Raw genomic sequence first — 23,157 nt, 5'->3', positions numbered from 1 at the left:
TGAAGGCATGTACAGAGCATCAGATTGGGTAAGAGCAGTGTGGTTTCAGAAGTGGTAGAGGATGTGTGGATCAGGTGTTTGCTTTGAAGAATGTATGTGAGAAATACTAGTACTTAATAGACTTATACCTCTGTAACTTGAACACTCACCTTCATCCCCTTTGCCTTTGTGCAATGGCATTTTTCATGCATTCCTCCAGTCCTCAGGCACTTCACCATGAACCATACACATACTGAATATCCTCACCAACCAGTCAACAACACAGTCACCCCCTTTTTTAATAAGTTCCTCTGCAATAACATCCAAACGCACCGCCCTGCCAGCTTTCATCTTTTGCAACGTTTTCACTACCTCTTCTCTGTTTACCAAATCATTCTCCTTGACCCTCTCACTTCGCACACCACCTCGACCAAAACATCCTATATCTGCCATTCTTTCATCTAACACATTCAAGAAACCTTCAAAATATTCACTCCATCTCCTTCTCACATCACCACTACCTGTTATCATCTCCACATTAGCCCCCTTCACCAATGTTCCCATTTGTTCTCTTGTCTTATGCACTTTATTTACTTCCTCCCAAAACATCTTTTTATTCTCCCTAAAATCTAATGATAGTCTCTCACCCCAACTCTCATTTGCCCTCTTTTTCAACTCTTGCACCTTTCTCTTGACCTCCTGCCTCTTTCTTCAATACATCTTCTAGTCATTTGCATTATTTCCCTGCAAAAATCGTCCAAATGCCTCTCTCTTCTCTTTCAATAACAATATTACCTCTTCATCCCACCACTCACTACCCTTTCTCATCTGCCCACCACCCACGCTTCTCATGCCACAACAATCTTTTGTGCAAGCCATCACTGCTTCCCTAAATACATCCCATTCCTCCCCCACACTCCCCTTATGTCCTTTGCTCCCACCTTTTTCAATTCTGTACTCAGTCTCTCCTGGTACTTCCTCACACAAGTCTCCTTCCCAAGCTTCTTTACTCTCACCACTCTCTTCACTCTAACATTCTCTCTTCATTTCTGAAAACCCCTACAAATCTTCACCTTTGCCTCCACAAGATAATGATCAGATATTTCTCAAGTTGCACCTCTCAGCACATTAACATCCAAAAGTCTCTGTTTCACACACCTATCAATTAACACGTAATCCGATAACTCTCTCTCGCCATCTCTCCTACTTGCATACATTTCATTCTGTTATTATTTACTTTGTCACCGTCTCCTGCGTTAGCGAGGTAGCGCAAGGAAAGAGACGAAAGAGTGGCCCAACCCACCCACATACACACGTATATACATACATATCCACACTCGCACATATACATACCTATATATTTCAACGTATACATATATGTACATCTCCCCTATCCCTGGGGATTGGGGAGAAAGAATAGTTCCCACGCATTCCTCACGTGTCGTAGAAGGCGACTAAAAGGGACAGGAGCGGGGGTCTGGAACCCTCCCCTCCTTGTATTTTAACTTTCTAAAAGGGGAAACAGAAGAAGTAGTCACGCGGGGAATGCTCATCCTCCTTGGAGGCTCAGATTGGAGTGTCTAAGTGTGTGTGGATGTAACCAAGATGAGAGAAAAGGAGAGAGAGGTAGTATGTTTGAGGAAAGGAACCTGGATCTTTTGGCTCTGAGTGAAACGAAGCTCAAGGGTAAAGGGGAAGAGTGGTTTGGGAATGTCTTGGGATTAAAGTCAGGGGTTAGTGAGAGGACAAGAGCACGGGAAAGAGTAGCGCTACTCTTGAGACAGGAATGGTGGGAGTATGTGATAGAGTGTAAGAAAGTAAATTCTAGATTGGTATGGGTAAAACTGAAAGTTGATGGAGAGAGATGGGTGATTATTGGTGCATATGCACCTGGGCATGAGAAGAAAGATCATGAGAGGCAAGTGTTTTGGGAGCAGCTGAGTGAGTGTGTTGGTATTTTTGATGCACGAGACCGGGTTATAGTGATGGGTGATTTGAATGGAAAGGTGAGTAATGTGGCAGTTGAGGGAATAATTGGTGCACATGGGGTGTTCAGTGTTGTAAATGGAAATGGTGAAGAGCTTGTAGATTTATGTGCTGAAAAAGAACTGGTGATTGGGAATACCTGGTTTAAAAAGTGAGATATAAATAAGTATATGTATGTAAGTAGGAGAAATGGCCAGAGAGCGTTTAGATTACGTGCTAATTGATAGGCACGCAAAAGAGAGACTTTTGGATGTTAATGTGCTGAGAGGTGCAACTGGAGGGATGTCTGATCATATCTTGTGGAGGCGAAGGTGAAGATTTGTAGAGGTTTTCAGAAAAGAACAGAGAATGTTGGGGTGAAGAGAGTGGTGAGAGTAAGTGAGCTTGGGAAGGAGACTTGTGTGAGGAAGTACCAGGAGAGACTGAGTACAGAATGGAAAAAGGTGAGAACAAAGGACATAAGGGGAGTGGGGGAGGAATTGGATGTATTTAGGGAAGCAGTGATGGCTTGCGCAAAAGATTGTTGTGGCATGAGAAGCGTGGGTGGTGGGCAGATTAGAAAGGGTAGTGAATGGTGAGATGAAGAAGTAAGATTGTTAGTGAAAGAGACAAGAGAGGCATTTGGATGATTTTTGCAGGGAAATAAAGCAAATGAGTGGGAGATGTATAAAAGAAAGAGGCAGGAGGTCAAGAGAAAGGTGCAAGAGGTGAAAAAGAGGGCAAATGAGAGTTGGGGTGAGAGAGTATCATTAAATTTTAGGGAGAGTAAAAAGATGTTTTGGAAGGAGGTAAATAAAGTGCGTAAGACAAGGAAACAAATGGGAACTTCAGTGAAGGGGGCTGATGGGGAGGTGATAACAAGTAGTGGTGATGTGAGAAGGAGATGGAGTGAGCATTTTGAAGGTTTGTTGAATGTGTTTTATGATAGAGTGGCAGTTATAGGGTGTTTTGGTCGAGGTGGTGTGCAAAGTGAGAGGGTTAGGGAAAATGATTTGGTAAACAGAGAAGAGGTAGTAAAAGCTTTGCGAAAGATGAAAGCTGGCAAGGCAGTGGGTTTGGATGGTATTACAGTTGAATTTATTAATAAAGTGGGTGACTGTATTGTTGACTGGTTGGTAAGGTTATTTAATGTATGTCTGACTCATGGTGAGGTGCCTGAGGATTGGCGGAATGCTTGCATAGTGCCATTGTACAAAGGCAAAGGGGATAAAAGTGAGTGCTCAAATTACAAAGGTATAAGTTTGTTGAGTATTCCTGGGAAATTATATGGGAGGGTATTGATTGAGAGAGTGAAGGCATGTACAGAGCATCAGACTGGGGAGGAGCAGTGTGGTTTCAGAAGTGGTAGAGGATGTGTGTATCAGGTGTTTGCTTTGAAGAATGTATGTGAGAAATACTTAGAAAAGCAAATGGAATTGTATATAACATTTATGGATCTGGAGAAGGCATATGATAGAGTTGATAGAGATGCTCTGTGGAAGGTATGAAGAATATATATGGTGTAGGGAGGCAAGTTGTTAGAAGCAGTGAAAAGTTTATATCGAGGATGTAAGGCATGTGTACGTGTGGGAAGAGAGGAAGGTGATTGGTTCTCAGTGAATGTTGGATTGCTTCAGGGGTGTGTGATGTCTCCATGGTTGTTTAATTTGTTTATGGATGGGGTTGTTAGGGAGGTGAATGCAAGAGTTTTGGAAAGAGGGGCAAATATGCAGTCTGTTGCGGATGAGAGAGCTTGGGAAGTGAGTCAGTTGTTTTTCGCTGATGATATAGAGCTTGTGGATGATTCGGATGAGAAACTGTAGAAGCTGGTGACTGTTTGGTAAAGTGTGTGAAAGAAGAAAGCTGAGAGGAAATGTGAATAAGAGGAATGTTATTAAGTACAGTAGGGTTGAGAGACAAGTCAATTGGGAGGTAAGTTTAAATGGAGAGATACTGGAGGAAGTGAAGTGTTTTAGATACCTGGGAGTGGTTCTGGGAGCAGATGGAACCATGGAAGCAGAAGTGAATCATGTACATAATTCATACTTGCTTCCTTTATTCATTCCCATGGCCACCCCGCCACACTTGAAATTACAACCCCCTCCCCCTGCATGCGCACGAGGTAGTGCTAGGAAAAGTTAACAAAGGCCACATTCATTCACACTCAGTCTCTAGCTGTCATGTATAATGCAACGAAACCACAGCTCCCTTTCCACATCCAGGCCCCACAAAACTTTCCATGGTTTTCCCCAGATGCTTGAAATACCCTGATTGAATCCATTGACAGAACGTCGACCCCAGTATACCACATTATTCCAATTCACTCTATTCCTTGTATGCCTTTCACCCTCTTGCATATTCAGGCCCCGATCACTCAAAATCTTCTTCACTCCATCTTTCCACCTACAATTTGGTCTTCCACTTCTCCTCATTCCCTCCACCTCTGACACATAAATCCTCTTTGTCAATCTTTCCTCACTCATTCTCTCCATGTGACCAAACCATTTCAAAACACCCTTTTCTGCTCTCTCAACCACACTCTTTTCATTACCACACATCTCTCTTACCCTTTCGTTACTTACTCGATCAAACCACCTCACACCACAAATTGCCACAAACATCTCATTTCCAACACATCCATCCTCTGCCGTACAACTCTATCTATAGCCCATGCCTCGCAACCATATAACATTGTTGAAACCACTGTTCCTTCAAACATACCCATTTTTGCTTCTAGATAATGTTCTCGACTTCCACACATTCTTCAGCGCTCCCAGAACTTTCACCCCTTCCCCCACCCTGTGATTCACTTCCACATTCCTGGTTCCATCTGCTGCCAAATCCACTCCCAGATATCTAAAACACTTCACTTCCTCCAGTTTTTCTCCATTCAAACTTACCTCCCAATTGACTTTTCCCTCAACCCTACTGTACCTAATAACCTTCCTCTTATTCACATTTACTCTCAGCTCTCTTCTTTCACACACTTTACCAAAGAGACTCACCAGCTTCTGCAGTTTCTCACCCGAATCAGCCACTTGTACTGTATCATCAGCGAATAATATCTGACTCACTTCCCAAGCTCTCTCATCCACAACAGACTGCATACTTGCCCCTCTCTCCAAAACTCTTGCATTTACCTCCCTAACAACCTTATCCATAAATAAATTAAACAACCGTGGAGACATCACGCACCCCTGCCGCAAACTGACATTCACTGAGAACCAATCACTTTCCTCTCTTCCTACTCATACATATGCCTTACATCCTCAAAAAAATCTTTTCACTGCTTCTAACAACTTGCCTCCCACACCATATATTCTTAATACCTTCCCCTAATCATCTCTATCAACTTCATCATATTCCTTCTCCAGATCCATAAATGCTACATACAAATCCATTTGCTTTTCTAAGTATTTCTCATATATATTCTTCAAAGCAAACACCTGATCCACACATCCTCTACCACTTCTGAAACCCCACTGCTCTTTCCCAATCAGATGCTCTGTACATTCCTTCATCCTCTCAATCAATACTCTCCCTTATAGTTTCCCAGGTATACTCAACAAACTTATACCTCTGTAATTTGAGCACTCACCTTTATCCCCTTTGCCTTTGTACAATGGCACTATGCATGCATTCTGCCAATCCTCAGGCACCTCACCATGAGTCATACATACAATAGATATCCTTATCAATCAGTTAACAACACAGTCACCTTTTTTTTAATATATTCCACTGCAATACCATCCAAACCCTTTGCCTTGCCAACTTTCATCTTCCGCAAAGCTTTTACTACCTCTTTTCTGTTTACCAAATCATTCTCCCTAACCCACTCTCACTTCGCAAGCCACCTCAGCCAAAACACCCTATATCTGCCACTCTATCATCTAACACATTCAACAAACCTTCAAAATACTTACACCATCTCCTTCTCACATCACCACTACTTGTTATCACCTCCCCATTATTCCCCTTCACCGATGTTCCCATTTGTTCTCTTGTTTTACACACTTTATTTACCTTCTTCCAAAATATCTTTTTATTCTCCCTAAAACTTAATTATACTCTCACCCCAACTCTCATTTGCCCTATTTTGAGAGTTGGGGTGAGAGAGTACTTATGTATACTTATGTATATCTCTCTTTTTAAACCAGGTATTCCCCATCACCAGTCCTTTTTCAGCACACAAATCTACAAGCTCTTCACCGTTTCCATTTACAACACTGAACACCCTATGTACATCAATTATTCCCTCAACTGCCACATTGCTCACCTTTGCATTCAATCACCGATCACTATAACCTGGTCTCGTGCATCAAAACTGCTAACACGCTCACTCAGCTGCTCCCAAAACGCTTGCCTCTGATGATCTTTTTTCTCATGCCCAGGTGCATAGGCACGAATAATCACCCATCTCTCTCCATCCACTTTCAGTTTTACCTATATCAATCTAGAGTTTACTTTTTTACACTGTCACATACTCCCACCACTCCTGTTTCAGGAGTAGTGCTACTCCTTCCTTTCCTCTTGTCCTCTCACCAACCCCTGACTTTACTCCCATAACATTCCCAAACCACTCTTCCCCTTTAACTTTGAGCTTCATTTCACTCAGAGCCAAAACATCCAGGTTCGTTTCCTCAAACATACTACCTATGTCTCCTTTTTTCTCATCTTGGTTACATCCACACACATTTAGACTCCCCAATCTGAGCCTTCGAGGAGGATGAGCACTCCCCGCGTTACTTCTTCTTCTGTTTCCCCTTTTAGAAAGTTGAAATACAAGGAGGGGAGGGTTTCTAGCCTGTCCCCTTTAGTCACCTTCTACAGCAAGTGGGGAATGCGTGGGAACTATTCTTTCTCCCCTATCCTCAGGGATAAATATTTTCATGTGTATATTTGTATATGTCTGTGTATGTATATGTATGTATACATTGAAATGTATAGGTATGTATATGTGCGTGTGTGGGCGTTTATGTATATGTATGTGTATATGGGTGGGTTGGGCCATTCTTTCATCTGTTTCCTTGTGCTACCTTGCTAATGTGGGAAACAGTGACTAAGTATAGTTAATATATTTATATAAAGAAGTGTAAGTATGGAAGTGAAGAAAGGATTAAGTGATGGCATAGTCCTCCCACCCCTGACCTGTGCAACGAAGATATGAACATGGAATGAGTCGCAAAGGTCAAGAATCCATATCGTGGAAATGAGCTATTTGAGAGGAGCTTGTGGTGTGACTAGATGGAATGAAGAAAGAAATGAGGGGGTGTATGAGAGTTTTAGTATAGTGGGGAATGCAAAGGAAATTGATTGTTGAGTTGTAAATTGGATGAAACATGATACTTTGAGGTGGTTTGGATGTGTGGAAAGAATGTGAAATTGGATATTTACAAAGAAAGTGTACGATAGTACTTTAAAAGTGTTGGTGTTAGAGGAAGATCAACTTATGACATGGGGAAATAGAATGGAAGAGAACTGGAAGGAGGGAGATGGTGGAAGAATCCATGGAATGGTGTATGCAAAGGAGGCATGTAAGGACAGAGATGAATGGAGACCCTTTTGCCATGGCCACCCCCTTGATGGGAGTTCCCACAAAGAATGGGTGTCAGAGAGATAGACAAACAGGCAGCTATATTTAGAGGAAGTCTTGTTAGAAAGAAGATATACTCTTAATACTCTCCTTTACTGGTTTTTCCAACTAACTCTAAGATATATAAGAGATCTCTTGGATATTTAGGGGTTAGGACATTCTGACTTGGTGTATAACTGGTGAGGTAGTGCTGTCATATTGACTCTTATCAGTTTGTTGTGTGTGGTCAGACAGATTGTAACTTTCTTTCGAGATAACACTTACCATCAGCATTGTTTTTTTTTACATTTTCCAAACATTAGTTGAGCCTGTTTGTATTTCATTTCTGAGAACTATACTGCATTGCTGGTAACACAAGTGTTCTGTGGAACACACTTTTGGTGTTGTGAGTTTTCCGTCATGATTTGACGATAATGATAATCAGTTTTGTGCATATTAATTTAGGCAAGGTTACACTGCACTAGGTTTGATAAGGTTCTTGATAAGGTTCAGTTTGTTAGTAATAATAATTTTATAAAGAAAAATTGGATGTGAAAAAATGGTTCCTGTTCCATTAGAATTGATAGAACTGAAGTTTGTACATTAGTCGTATATTGATAAAAGCAGATGTTCCTAGACTATCACAAGAACAGCTGTGGCTTTCTTTGAACACTATCTTACATGAGACAAATATTTATAAAAGCAGATGTTCTTAGACAGTCACAGGAACATCTGTGGTTTTCTTTAAACCCTACTATTTGATTTATTTGATTTTAGGATGTCTTTCTATGAGTGTTTTCTATTTTAAAGATATCTTCCCCCATTTCTTTATATACAGTTGCTGGTCCTGCTTACTGTGCAAACAGAGCCGTAAATTGGTTGATCAAGTTGCAAAAAGAGTGATACCTCTATGGCAGTATTATGTTTGGACCTCGGTTCCAGAGCAGATTTCTGTAGAGGAGGCTCATGTCCTCTTCCATCACATTTTCTCTGCTCATGTGTTTTCATACAGTAAGTGTTTTTATGTATCCAGTGGACCCTCAGCATAATTTATTATGGCTTTTGAGTGTGATGTATTTGATAATGCAGTATGGAGTTAATGTAGATGTAAACACATGGCTAAATTATATTTGGTAAAGTCTTGATTTAAGGTATTTTGTGCATGATAGCTTTTTTCTCTGATTTCTTGGGCGATAGCCCTTTATGGAATACAATAACTCATAAATGGCAGCCAACATTAGTTAGTTCCTCAAAAATGGCAGCCAACACCCGTTGATATTCTAACATTTCCTACCTATTTTCAGTTTCACAATTCTCTCAATATTTCATTTAAGACCCAACCTTAATGTGGACCTTTGTCAATGACTAGAGCCTTGAAAGAACTTGCAGTGGTATACCAAGGTTGACGTGCTGTCAATGGACTGAACCAGGGCATGTGAAATGTCGGGTAAACCATGGAAAGGTCAGTGGGGCCTGGATGTGGTTCCGGTGCATTACTTGCTGAAGCAGGGGGTAAAGATGCTGCTTCCCTATGGGGCTGGGTAGCAATAGGAATTGATGAAAGCAAGCAAGTGTGAATATGTACATGTGTGTATGTCTGAGTATATATATGGGCAGTTGCATATGTTAATGTGCTGAGAGGTGCAACTGGAGGGATGTCTGATCATTATCTTGTGGAGGCTAAGGTGAAGATTTGTATGGGTTTTCAGAAAAGAAGAGTGAATGTTGGGGTGAAGAGGGTGGTGAGAGTAAGTGAGCTTGGGAAGGAGACTTGTGTGAGGAAGTACCAGGAGAGACTGAGCACAGAATGGAAAAAGGTGAGAACAATGGAAGTAAGGGGAGTGGGGGAGGAATGGGATGTATTTAGGGAATCAGTGATGGATTGCGCAAAAGATGCTTGTGGCATGAGAAGAGTGGGAGGTGGGTTGATTAGAAAGGGTAGTGAGTGGTGGGATGAAGAAGTAAGAGTATTAGTGAAAGAGAAGAGAGAGGCATTTGGACGATTTTTGCAGGGAAAAAAATGCAATTGAGTGGGAGACGTATAAAAGAAAGAGACAGGAGGTCAAGAGAAAGGTGCAAGAGGTGAAAAAAAGGGCAAATGAGAGTTGGGGTGAGAGAGTATCATTAAATTTTAGGGAGAATAAAAAGATGTTCTGGAAGGAGGTAAATAAAGTGCGTAAGACAAGTGAGCAAATGGGAACTTCAGTGAAGGGCGCAAATGGGGAGGTGATAACAAGTAGTGGTGATGTGAGAAGGAGATGGAGTGAGTATTTTGAAGGTTTGTTGAATGTGTTTGATGATAGAGTGGCAGATATAGGGTGTTTTGGTCGAGGTGGTGTGCAAAGTGCGAGGGTTAGGGAAAATGAGTTGGTAAACAGAGAAGAGGTAGTAAAAGCTTTGCGGAAGATGAAAGCGGGCAAGGCAGCAGGTTTGGATGGTATTGCAGTGGAATTTATTAAAAAAGGGGGTGACTGTATTGTTGACTGGTTGGTAAGGTTATTTAATGTGTGTATGACTCATGGTGAGGTGCCTGAGGATTGGCGGAATGCTTGCATAGTGCCATTGTACAAAGGCAAAGGGGATAAGAGTGAGTGCTCAAATTACAGAGGTATAAGTTTGTTGAGTATTCCTGGCAAATTATATGGGAGGGTATTGATTGAGAGGGTGAAGGCATGTACAGAGCATCAGATTGGGGAAGAGCAGTGTGGTTTCAGAAGTGGTATAGGATGTGTGGATCAGGTGTTTGCTTTGAAGAATGTATGTGAGAAATACTTAGAAAAGCAAATGGATTTGTATGTAGCATTTATGGATCAGGAGAAGGCATATGATAGAGTTGATAGAGATGCTCTGTGGAAGGTATTAAGAATATATGGTGTGGGAGGCAAGTTGTTAGAAGCAGTGAAAAGTTTTTATCGAGGATGTAAGGCATGTGTACGTGTAGGAAGAGAGGAAAGTGATTGGTTCTCAGTGAATGTAGGTTTGCGGCAGGGGTGTGTGATGTCTCCATGGTTGTTTAATTTGTTTATGGATGGGGTTGTTAGGGAGGTGAATGCAAGAGTTTTGGAAAGAGGGGCAAGTATGAAGTCTGTTGGGGATGAGAGAGCTTGGGAAGTGAGTCAGTTGTTGTTCGCTGATGATACAGCGCTGGTGGCTGATTCATATGAGAAACTGCAGAAGCTGGTGACTGAGTTTGGTAAAGTGTGTGAAAGAAGAAAGTTAAGAGTAAATGTGAATAAGAGCAAGGTTATTAGGTACAGTAGGGTTGAGGGTCAATTCAATTTGTAGGTGAGTTTGAATGGAGAAAAACTGGAGGAAGTGAAGTGTTTTAGATATCTGGGAGTGGATCTGGCAGCGGATGGAACCATGGAAGCGGAAGTGGATCATAGGGTGGGGGAGGGGGCGAAAATTCTGAGAGCCTTGAAGAATGTGTGGAAGTCGAGAACATTATCTCGGAAAGCAAAAATGGGTATGTTTGAAGGAATAGTGGTTCCAACAATGTTGTATGGTTGCGAGGCGTCGACTATGGATAGAGTTGTGCACAGGAGGATGGATGTGCTGGAAATGAGATGTTTGAGGACAATGTGTGGTGTGAGGTGGTTTGATCGAGTAAGTAACGTAAGGGTAAGAGAGATGTGTGGAAATAAAAAGAGCGTGGTTGAGAGAGCAGAAGAGGGTGTTTTGAAATGGTTTGGTCACATGGAGAGAATGAGTGGGGAAAGATTGACCAAGAGGATATATGTGTCGGAGGTGGAGGGAACGAGGAGAAGTGGGAGACCAAATTGGAGGTGGAGAGATGGAGTGAAAAAGATTTTGAGTGATCGGGGCCTGAATATGTAGGAGGGTGAAAGGCATGCAAGGGATAGAGTGAATTGGATCGATGTAGTATACTGGGGTTGACGTGCTGTCAATGGATTGAATCAGGGCATGTGAAGCGTAGGGGGGTAAACCATGGAAAGTTGTGTGGGGCCTGGATCTGGAAAGGGAGCTGTGGTTTCGGGCATTATTACATGACAGCTAGAGACTGAGTGTGAACGAATGGGGCCTTTGTTGTCTCTTCCTAGCACTACCTCGCACACATGAGGGGGAAGGGGGATGTTATTCCATGTGTGGCGAGGTGGCGATGGGAAAGAATGAAGGCAGACAGTATGAATTGTGTGCATTTGTATATATGTATATGTCTGTGTGTGTATATATATGTGTACATTGAGATGTATAGGTATGTATATTTGCGTGTGTGGACGTGTATGTATATACATGTGTATGGGGGTGGGTTAGGCCATTTCTTTCGTCTGTTTCCTTGTGCTACCTCGCAAATGCAGAAGACAGCGACAAACCAAATGGTTTCAGAAGTGGTAAGTGGTAGAGGATGTGTGGATCAGGTGTTTGCTTTGAAGAATGTATGTGAGAAATACTTAGAAAAGCAAATGGATTTGTATGTAGCATTTATGGATCTGGAGAAGGCATATGATAGAGTTGATAGAGATGCTCTGTGGAAGGTATTAAGAATATATGGTGTGGGAGGAAATTTGTTAGAAGCAGTGAAAAGTTTTTATCGAGGATGTAAGGCATGTGTACGTGTAGGAAGAGAGGAAAGTGATTGGTTCTCAGTGAATGTAGGTTTGCGGCAGGGGTGTGTGATGTCTCCATGGTTGTTTAATTTGTTTATGGATGGGGTTGTTAGGGAGGTAAATGCAAGAGTTTTGGAAAGAGGGGCAAGTATGAAGTCTGTTGGGGATGAGAGAGCTTGGGAAGTGAGTCAGTTGTTGTTCGCTGATGATACAGCGCTGGTGGCTGATTCATGTGAGAAACTGCAGAAGCTGGTGACTGAGTTTGGTAAAGTGTGTGAAAGAAGAAAGTTAAGAGTAAATGTGAATAAGAGCAAGGTTATTAGGTACAGTAGGGTTGAGGGTCAAGTCAATTGGGAGGTGAGTTTGAATGGAGAAAAACTGGAGGAAGTGAAGTGTTTTAGATATCTGGGAGTGGATCTGGCAGCGGATGGAACCATGGAAGCGGAAGTGGATCATAGGGTGGGGGAGGGGGCGAAAATCCTGGGGGCCTTGAAGAATGTGTGGAAGTCGAGAACATTATCTCGGAAAGCAAAAATGGGTATGTTTGAAGGAATAGTGGTTCCAACAATGTTGTATGGTTGCGAGGCGTGGGCTATGGATAGAGTTGTGCGCAGGAGGATGGATGTGCTGGAAATGAGATGTTTGAGGACAATGTGTGGTGTGAGGTGGTTTGATCGAGTGAGTAACGTAAGGGTAAGAGAGATGTGTGGAAATAAAAAGAGCGTGGTTGAGAGAGCAGAAGAGGGTGTTTTGAAATGGTTTGGTCACATGGAGAGAATGAGTGAGGAAAGATTGACCAAGAGGATATATGTGTCGGAGGTGGAGGGAACGAGGAGAAGAGGGAGACCAAATTGGAGGTGGAAAGATGGAGTAAAAAGGATTTTGTGTGATTGGGGCCTGAACATGCAGGAGGGTGAAAGGAGGGCAAGGAATAGAGTGAATTGGAGCGATGTGGTATACCGGGGTTGACGTGCTGTCAGTGGATTCAATCAAGGCGTGTGAAGCGTCTGGGGTAAACCATGGAAAGCTGTGTAGATATGTCTATTTGCGTGTGTGGACGTATGTATATACATGTGTATGGGGGGGGTTGGGCCATTTCTTTCGTCTGTTTCCTTGCGTTACCTTGCAAACGCGGGAGACAGCGACAAAGCAAAAAATATATATATATATATATATATATATATATATATATATATATATATATATATATATATATATGTGTGTTAAATTTTAGGGAGAATAAAAAGATGTTCTGGAAGGAGGTGAATAAAGTGCGTAAGACAAGGGACCAAATGGGAACTTCAGTGAATGGCGCAAATGGGGAGGTGATAACAAGAAGTGGTGATGTGAGGAGATGGAGTGAGTATTTTGAAGGTTCGTTGAATGTGTTTGATGATAGAGTGGCAGATATAGGGTGTTTTGGTCAAGGTGGTGTGCAAAGTGAGAGGGTTAGGGAAAATGATCTGGTAAACAGAGAAGAGGTAGTAAAAGCTTTGCGGAAGATGAAAGCCGGCAAGGCAGCAGGTTTGGATGGTATTGCAGTGGAATTTATTAAAAAAGGGGGTGACTGTATTATTGACTGGTTGGTAAGGTTATTTAATGTATGTATGACTCATGGTGAGGTGCCTGAGGATTGGTGGAATGCGTGCATAGTGTCATTGTACAAAGGCAAAGGGGATAAGAGTGAGTGCTCAAATTACAGAGGTATAAGTTTGTTGAGTATTCCTGGTAAATTATATGGGAGGGTATTGATTGAGAGGGTGAAGGCATGTACAGAGCATCAGATTGGGGAAGAGCAGTGTGGTTTCAGAAGTGGTTGAGGATGTGTGGATCAGGTGTTTGCTTTGAAGAATGTATGTGAGAAATACTTAGAAAAGCAAATGGATTTGTATATAGCATTTATGGATCTGGAGAAGGCATATGATAGAGTTGATAGAGATGCTCTGTGGAAGGTATTAAGAATATACGGTGTGGGAGGCAAGTTGTTAGAAGCAGTGAAAAGTTTTTATCGAGGATGTAAGGCATGTTTACGTGTAGGAAGAGAGGAAAGTGATTGGTTCTCAGTGAATGTAGGTTTGCGGCAGGGGTGTGTGATGTCTCCATGGTTGTTTAATTTGTTTATGGATGGGGTTGTTAGGGAGGTGAATGCAAGAGTTTTGGAAAGAGCGGCAAGTATGAAGTCTGTTGTGGATGAGAGAGCTTGGGAAGTGAGTCAGTTGTTATTCGCTGATGATACAGCGCTGGTGGCTGATTCATGTGAGAAACTGCAGAAGCTGGTGACTTAGTTTGGTAAAGTGTGTGAAAGAAGAAAGTTAAGAGTAAATGTGAATAAGAGCAAGGTAATTAGGTACAGTAGGGTTGAGGGTCAAATCAATTGGGAGGTAAGTTTGAATGGAGAAAAACTGGAGGAAGTAAAGTGTTTTAGATATCTGGGAGTGGATCTGGCAGCGGATGGAACCATGGAAGCGGAAGTGGATCATAGGGTGGGGGAGGGGGCGAAAATCCTTGGAGCCTTGAAGAATGTGTGGAAGTCGAGAACATTATCTCGGAAAGCAAAAATGGGTGTGTTTGAAGGAATAGTGTTTCCAACAATGTTGTATGGTTGCGAAGCGTGGGCTATGGATAGAGTTGTGCGCAGGAGGATGGATGTGCTGGAAATGAGATGTTTGAGGACAATGTGTGGTGTGAGGTGGTTTGATCGAGTGTGTAACGTAAGGGTAAGAGAGATGTGTGGAAATAAAAAGAGTGTGGTTGAGAGAGCAGAAGAGGGTGTTTTGAAATGGTTTGGGCAGATGGAGAGAATGAATGAGGAAAGATTGACCAAAAGGATATATGTGTCGGAGGTGGAGGGAACGAGAAGTGGGAGACCAAATTGGAGGTGGAAAGATGGAGTGAAAAAGATTTTGTGTGATTGGGGCCTGAACATGCAGGAGGGTGAAAGGAGGGCAAGGAATAGAGTGAATTAGATCGATGTGGTATACCGGGGTTGACGTGCTGTCATTGGATTGAATCAGGGCATGTGAAGTGTCTGGGGTAAACCATGGAAAGCTGTGTAGGTATGTATATTTGTGTATGTGGATGTATGTGTATACATGTGTATGGGGGTGGGTTGGGCCATTTCTTTCGTCTGTTTCCTTGCGCTACCTCGCAAATGCGGGAGACAGCGACAAAGCAAAAAAAAAAAAATATATAGAAAGGTGCAAGAGGTGAAAAAGAGGGCAAATTAGAGTTGGGGTGAGAGAGTATCATTAAATTTCAGGGAGAATAAAAAGATGTTTTGGAAGGAGGTAAATAAAGTGCCTAAGACAAGGGAGCAAATGGGAACTTCAGTGAAGGGGGCTAATGGGGAGGTGATAACAAGTAGTGGTGATCTGAGAAGAAGATGGAGTGAGTATTTTGAAGGTTTGTTGAATGTGTTTGATGTTAGAGTGGCAGATATAGGGTGTTTTGGTCGAAGTGGTGTGCAAAGTGAGAGGGTTAGGGAAAATGATTTGGTAAATAGAGAAGAGGTAGTGAAAGCTTTGCGGAAGATGAAAGCCGGCAAGGCAGCGGGTTTGGATGGTATTGCAGTGGAATTTATTAAAAAAGGGGGTGACTGTATTGTTGACTGGTTGGTAAGGTTATTTAATGTATGTATGACTCATGGTGAGGTGCCTGAGGATTGGCGGAATGCATGCATAGTGCCATTGTACAAAGGCAAAGGGGATAAGAGTGAGTGCTCAAATTACAGAGGTATAAGTTTGTTGAGTATTCCTGGTAAATTATATGGGAGGGTATTGATTGAGAGGGTGAAGGCATGTACAGAGCATCAGATTGGGGAAGAGCAGTGTGGTTTCAGAAGTGGTAGAGGATGTGTGGATCAGGTGTTTGCTTTGAAGAATGTATGTGAGAAATACTTAGAAAAGCAAATGGATTTGTATGTAGCATTTATGGATCTGGAGAAGGCATATGATAGAGTTGATAGAGATGCTCTGTGCAAGGTATTAAGAATATATGTTGTGGGAGGAAAGTTGTTAGAAGCAGTGAAAAGTTTTTATCGAGGATGTAAGGCATGTGTACGTGTAGGAAGAGAGGAAAGTGATTGGTTCTCAGTGAATGTAGGTTTGCGGCAGGGGTGTGTGATGTTTCCATGGTTGTTTAATTTGTTTATGGATGGGGTTGTTAGGGAGGTAAATGCAAGAGTTTTGGAAAGAGGGGCAAGTATGAAGTCTGTTGGGGATGAGAGAGCTTGGGAAGTGAGTCAGTTGTTGTTCGCTGATGATACAGCGCTGGTGGCTGATTCATGTGAGAAACTACAGAAGCTGGTGACTGAGTTTGGAAAAGTGTGTGGAAGAAGAAAGTTAAGAGTAAATGTGAATAAGAGCAAGGTTATTAGGTACAGTAGGGTTGAGGGTCAAGTGAATTGGGAGGTGAGTTTGAATGGAGAAAAACTAGAGGAAGTGAAGTGTTTTAGATATCTGGGAGTGGATCTGGCAGCGGATGGAACCATGGAAGCGGAAGTGGATCATAGGGTGGGGGAAGGGGCGAAAATCCTGGGGGCCTTGAAGAATGTGTGGAAGTCGAGAACATTATCTCGGAAAGCAAAAATGGGTATGTTTGAAGGAATAGTGGTTCCAACAATGTTGTATGGTTGCGAGGCGTGGGCTATGGATAGAGTTGCGCGCAGGAGGATGGATGTGCTGGAAATGAGATGTTTGAGGACAATGTGTGCTGTGAGGTGGTTTGATCGAGTGTGTAACGTAAGGGTAAGAGAGATGTGTGGAAATAAAAAGAGCGTGGTTGAGAGAGCAGAAAGGTGTTTTGAAATGGATTTGGGCAATGGAGAGACTGAATGAGGACAGATTGACCAAAAGATATAAGTGTCGAGTGGAGGGAACGAGAAGGTGAGCCCAAATTGGAGGAGGAAAATGGAGTGAAAAAGATTTTTGTTTATTAGGGGCCTGAACACGCTGGAGGTGGCAAGCGGGCAAGGAATAGAGTTGAATTAGATCGATGTGGTATACCGGGGTTGTACGTGCTGTCATTGTTGAATCAGGCATGTGAAGTGTCAGGGTAAACCATGGAAAGCTGGTGTAGGTATGTATAATTTGTGTATGTGGATGGATGTGTATACATGTGATTATGGGGGTGGGATGGGCCAGTTCTTTCGTCTGTTTCCTTTCGCTAAACCCTCCAAAATGCGGGATCAGCGACAAAGGCAAAAAAAAAAAAAATAGATAGAAAGTGCAAGAAGGTGAAAAGAGGCAAATTAGAGTTGGGGTGAGAGAGTATCATAACATTTCAGGGAGAATAAAAAGATGTTTTGGAAGGAGGTAAATAAAGTGCCTAAGACAAGGGAGCAAATGGGAACTTCAGTGAAGGGGGCTAATGGGGAGGTGATAACAAGTAGTGGTGATCTGAGAAGAAGATGGAGTGAGTATTTTGAAGGTTTGTTGAATGTGTTTGATGTTAGAGTGGCAGATATAGGGTGTTTTGGTCGAAGTGGTGTGCAAAGTGAGAGGGTTAGGGAAAATGATTTGGTAAATAGAGAAGAGGTAGTGAAAGCTTTGCGGAAGATGAAAGCCGGCAAGGCAGCGGGTTTGGATGGTATTGCAGTGGAATTTATTAAAAAAGGGGGTGACTGTATTGTTGACTGGTTGGTAAGGTTATTTAATGTATGTATGACTCATGGTGAGGTGCCTGAGGATTGGCGGAATGCATGCATAGTGCCATTGTACAAAGGCAAAGGGGATAAGAGTGAGTGCTCAAATTACAGAGGTATAAGTTTGTTGAGTATTCCTGGTAAATTATATGGGAGGGTATTGATTGAGAGGGTGAAGGCATGTACAGAGCATCAGATTGGGGAAGAGCAGTGTGGTTTCAGAAGTGGTAGAGGATGTGTGGATCAGGTGTTTGCTTTGAAGAATGTATGTGAGAAATACTTAGAAAAGCAAATGGATTTGTATGTAGCATTTATGGATCTGGAGAAGGCATATGATAGAGTTGATAGAGATGCTCTGTGCAAGGTATTAAGAATATATGTTGTGGGAGGAAAGTTGTTAGAAGCAGTGAAAAGTTTTTATCGAGGATGTAAGGCATGTGTACGTGTAGGAAGAGAGGAAAGTGATTGGTTCTCAGTGAATGTAGGTTTGCGGCAGGGGTGTGTGATGTTTCCATGGTTGTTTAATTTGTTTATGGATGGGGTTGTTAGGGAGGTAAATGCAAGAGTTTTGGAAAGAGGGGCAAGTATGAAGTCTGTTGGGGATGAGAGAGCTTGGGAAGTGAGTCAGTTGTTGTTCGCTGATGATACAGCGCTGGTGGCTGATTCATGTGAGAAACTACAGAAGCTGGTGACTGAGTTTGGAAAAGTGTGTGGAAGAAGAAAGTTAAGAGTAAATGTGAATAAGAGCAAGGTTATTAGGTACAGTAGGGTTGAGGGTCAAGTGAATTGGGAGGTGAGTTTGAATGGAGAAAAACTAGAGGAAGTGAAGTGTTTTAGATATCTGGGAGTGGATCTGGCAGCGGATGGAACCATGGAAGCGGAAGTGGATCATAGGGTGGGGGAAGGGGCGAAAATCCTGGGGGCCTTCAAGAATGTGTGGAAGTCGAGAACATTATCTCGGAAAGCAAAAATGGGTATGTTTGAAGGAATAGTGGTTCCAACAATGTTGTATGGTTGCGAGGCGTGGGCTATGGATAGAGTTGCGCGCTGGAGGATGGATGTGCTGGAAATGAGATGTTTGAGGACAATGTGTGCTGTGAGGTGGTTTGATCGAGTGTGTAACGTAAGGGTAAGAGAGATGTGTGGAAATAAAAAGAGCGTGGTTGAGAGAGCAGAAGAGGGTGTTTTGAAGTGGTTTGGGCACATGGAGAGGATGAGTGAGGAAAGATTGACCAAGAGGATATATGTGTCGGAGGTGGAGGGAACAAGGAGAAGAGGGAGACCAAATTGGAGGTGGAAAGATGGAGTGAAAAAGATTTTGTGTGATCGGGGCCTGAACATGCAGGAGGGTGAAAGGAGGGCAAGGAATAGAGTGAATTGGAGCGATGTGGTATACGGGGGTTGACGTGCTGTCAGTGGATTGAAGCAGGGCATGTGAAGCGTCTGGGGTAAAGCATGGAAAGCTGTGTAGGTATGTATATTTGCGTGTGTGGACGTATGTATATACATGTGTATGCGGGGGGGTTGGGCCATTTCTTTCGTCTGTTTCCTTGCGCTACCTCGCAAACGCGGGAGACAGCGACAAAGTATATTAAAAAAGAAAAAATTTTTTTTTTTCTTTGTCGCTATCTCCCGCGTTTGCGAGGTAGCGTAAGGAAACAGACGAAAGAAATCGCCCAACCCACCCCCATACACATGTATATACATACGTCCACACTCGCAAATATACATACCTACACAGCTTTTCATGGTTCACCCCAGACGCTTCACATGCCCTGATTCCATCCACTGACAGCACGTCAACCCCGGTATACCACATCGATCCAATTCACTCTATTCCTTGCCCTCCTTTCACCCTCCTGCATGTTCAGGCCCCGATCACACAAAATCTTTTTCACTCCATCTTTCCACCTCCAATATATATTATATATTTTTTTTTATTTGTTTTGTCGCTGTCTCCCGCGTTTGCGAGGTAGCGCAAGGAAACAGACGAAAGAAATGCCCCAACCCACCAGCCTACACATGTATATACATACACGTCCACGCACGCAAATATACATACCCATACATCTCAAGGTACACATATATATACACACACAGACACATACATATATACACATGCACACAATTCACACTGTCTGCCTTTATTCATTCCTATCGCCACCTCGCCACACATGGAATAACATCCCCCTCCCCCCTCATGTGTGTGAGGTAGCACAGGAAAAGACAACAAAGGCCCCATCCGTTCACACTCAGTCTCTAGCTGTCATGCAATAATGCCCGAAACCACAGCTCCCTTTCCACATCCAGGCCCCACAGAAATTTCCATGGTTTACCCCAGACACTTCACATGCCCTGATTCAATCCATTGTCATCACGTCGACCCCAGTATACCACATTGATCCAATTCACTCTATTCCTTGCAAGCCTTTCACCCTCCTGAATTTTCATGCCCCAATCACTCAAAATCTTTTTCACTCCATCTTTCCACCTCCAATTTGGTCTCCCACTTTTCCTTGTTCCCTCCACGTCTGACACATATATCCTCTTGGTCAATCTTTCCTCACTCATTCTCTCCATGTGCCCAAACCATTTCAAAACACCCTCTTCTGCTCTCTCAACCACACTCTTTTTATTTCCACACATCTCTCTTACCCTTACGTTACTTACTTGATCAAACCACCTCACACCACATATTGACCTCAGACATCTCATTTCCAGCACATCCACCCTCCTGCGCACAACTCTATCCATAGCCCACGCCTCACAACCATACAACATTGTTGGAACCACTATTCCTTCAAACATACCCATTTTTGCTTTCAGAGATAATGTTCTCGACTTCCACACATTCTTCAAGGCTCCCAGGATTTTCGCCCCCTCCCCCACCCTATGATTCACTTCCACTTCCATGGTTCCATCCACTGCCAGATCCACTCCCAGATATCTAAAACACTTTACTTCCTCCAGTTTTTCTCCATTCAAACTTACCTCCCAATTGACCTGGCCATCAACCTTTTTTTTTTTTTTTTTATTATTATACTTTGTCGCTGTCTCCCGCGTTTGCGAGGTAGCGCAAGGAAACAGACGAAAGAAATGGCCCAACCCCCCCCATACACATGCATATACATACGTCCACACACGCAAATATACATACCTACACAGCTTTCCATGGTTTACCCCAGACGCTTCACATGCCTTGATTCAATCCACTGACAGCACGTCAACCCCGGTATACCACATCGCTCCAATTCACTCTATTCCTTGCCCTCCTTTCACCCTCCTGCATGTTCAGGCCCCGATCACACAAAATCTTTTTCACTCCATCTTTCCACCTCCAATTTGGTCTCCCTCTTCTCCTCGTTCCCTCCACCTCCGACACATATATCCTCTTGGTCAATCTTTCCTCACTCATTCTCTCCATGTGCCCAAACCACTTCAAAACACCCTCTTCTGCTCTCTCAACCATGCTCTTTTTATTTCCACACATCTCTCTTACCCTTACGTTACTCACTCGATCAAACCACCTCACACCACACATTGTCCTCAAACATCTCATTTCCAGCACATCCATCCTCCTGCGCACAACTCTATCCATAGCCCATGCCTCGCAACCATACAACATTGTTGGAACCACTATTCCTTCAAACATACCCATTTTTGCTTTCCGAGATAATGTTCTCGACTTCCACACATTCTTCAAGGCCCCCAGAATTTTCGCCCCCTCCCCCACCCTATGATCCACTTCCGCTTCCATGGTTCCATCCGCTGCCAGATCCACTCCCAGATATCTAAAACACTTCACTTCCTCCAGTTTTTCTCCATTCAAACTCACCTCCCAATTGACTTGACCCTCAACCCTACTGTACCTAATAACCTTGCTCTTATTCACATTTACTCTTAACTTTCTTCTTCCACACACTTTACCAAACTCAGTCACCAGCTTCTGCAGTTTCTCACATGAATCAGCCACCAGCGCTGTATCATCAGCGAACAACAACTGACTCACTTCCCAAGCTCTCTCATCCCCAACAGACTTCATACTTGCCCCTCTTTCCAAAACTCTTGCATTTACCTCCCTAACAACCCCATCCATAAACAAATTAAACAACCATGGAGACATCACACACCCCTGCCGTAAACCTACATTCACTGAGAACCAATCACTTTCCTCTCTTCCTACACGTACACATGCCTTACATCCTCGATAAAAACTTTTCACTGCTTCTAACAACTTTCCTCCCACACCATATATTCTTAATACCTTCCACAGAGCATATCTGTCAAGTCTATCATATGCCTTCTCCAGATCCATAAATGCTACATACAAATCCATTTGCTTTTCTAAGTATTTCTCACATACATTCTTCAAAGCAAACACCTGATCCACACATCCTCTACCACTTCTGAAACCACACTGCTCTTCCCCAATCTGATGCTCTGTACATGCCTTCACCCTCTCAATCAATACCCTCCCATATAATTTACCAGGAATACTCAACAAACTTATACCTCTGTAATTTGAGCACTCACTCTTATCCCCTTTGCCTTTGTACAATGGCACTATGCACGCATTCCGCCAATCCTCAGGCACCTCACCATGAGTCATACATACATTAAATAACCTTACCAACCAGTCAACAATACAGTCACCCCCTTTTTTAATAAATTCCACTGCAATACCATCCAAACCTGCTGCCTTGCCGGCTTTCATCTTCCGCAAAGCTTTTACTACCTCTTCTCTGTTTACCAAATCATTTTCCCTAACCCTCTCACTTTGCACACCACCTCAACCAAAACACCCTATATCTGCCACTCTATCATCAAACACATTCAACAAACCTTCAAAATACTCACTCCATCTTCTCAGATCACCACTACTTGTTATCACCTCCCCATTAGCCCCCTTCACTGAAGTTCCCATTTGCTCCCTTGTCTTACGCACTTTATTTATCTCCTTCTAAAACATCTTTTTATTCTCCCTAAAATTTAATGATACTCTCTCACCCCAACTCTCATTTGCCCTCTTTTTCACCTCTTGCACCTTTCTCTTGACCTCCTGTCTCTTTCTTTCATACATCTCCCACTCATTTGCATTTTTTTCCTGCAAAAATCGTCCAAATGCCTCACTCTTCTCTTTCACTAATAATCTTCCTTCTTCATCCCACCACTCACTACCCTTTCTAATCAACCCACCTCCCACGCTTCCCATGCCACAAGCATCTTTTGCGCAAGCCATCACTGATTCCCTAAATACATCCCATTCCTCCCCCACTCCCCTTACCTCCTTTGTTCTCACCTTTTTCCATTCTGTACTCAGTCTCTCCTGGTACTTCCTCACACAAGTCTCCTTCCCAAGCTCACTTACTCTCACCACCCTCTTCACCCCAACATTTTCTCTTCTTTTCTGAAAACCCATACAAATCTTCACC

At 42.9% G+C, this 23,157-nt stretch overlaps 1 protein-coding gene across 2 annotated transcripts in view; it reads left to right on the top strand.

Moving 5' to 3' along the window:
- The window catches only part of LOC139750829 (uncharacterized), a 210,227-nt gene that overhangs the window by 169,961 nt on the left and 17,109 nt on the right, over positions 1-23,157 (top strand). For both annotated transcript variants that reach the window (XM_071665603.1, XM_071665602.1), the window contains exon 11: positions 8,355-8,527. In XM_071665603.1, coding sequence (XP_071521704.1) covers positions 8,355-8,527 — 173 coding nt within the window. The remainder of the gene's footprint in view (positions 1-8,354; positions 8,528-23,157) is intronic.

This window comes from Panulirus ornatus, chromosome 10, assembly GCF_036320965.1.
Source record: "Panulirus ornatus isolate Po-2019 chromosome 10, ASM3632096v1, whole genome shotgun sequence".
Classification (NCBI taxonomy): domain Eukaryota; kingdom Metazoa; phylum Arthropoda; class Malacostraca; order Decapoda; family Palinuridae; genus Panulirus; species Panulirus ornatus.
This window is presented reverse-complemented; position numbering and strand designations above follow the sequence as displayed.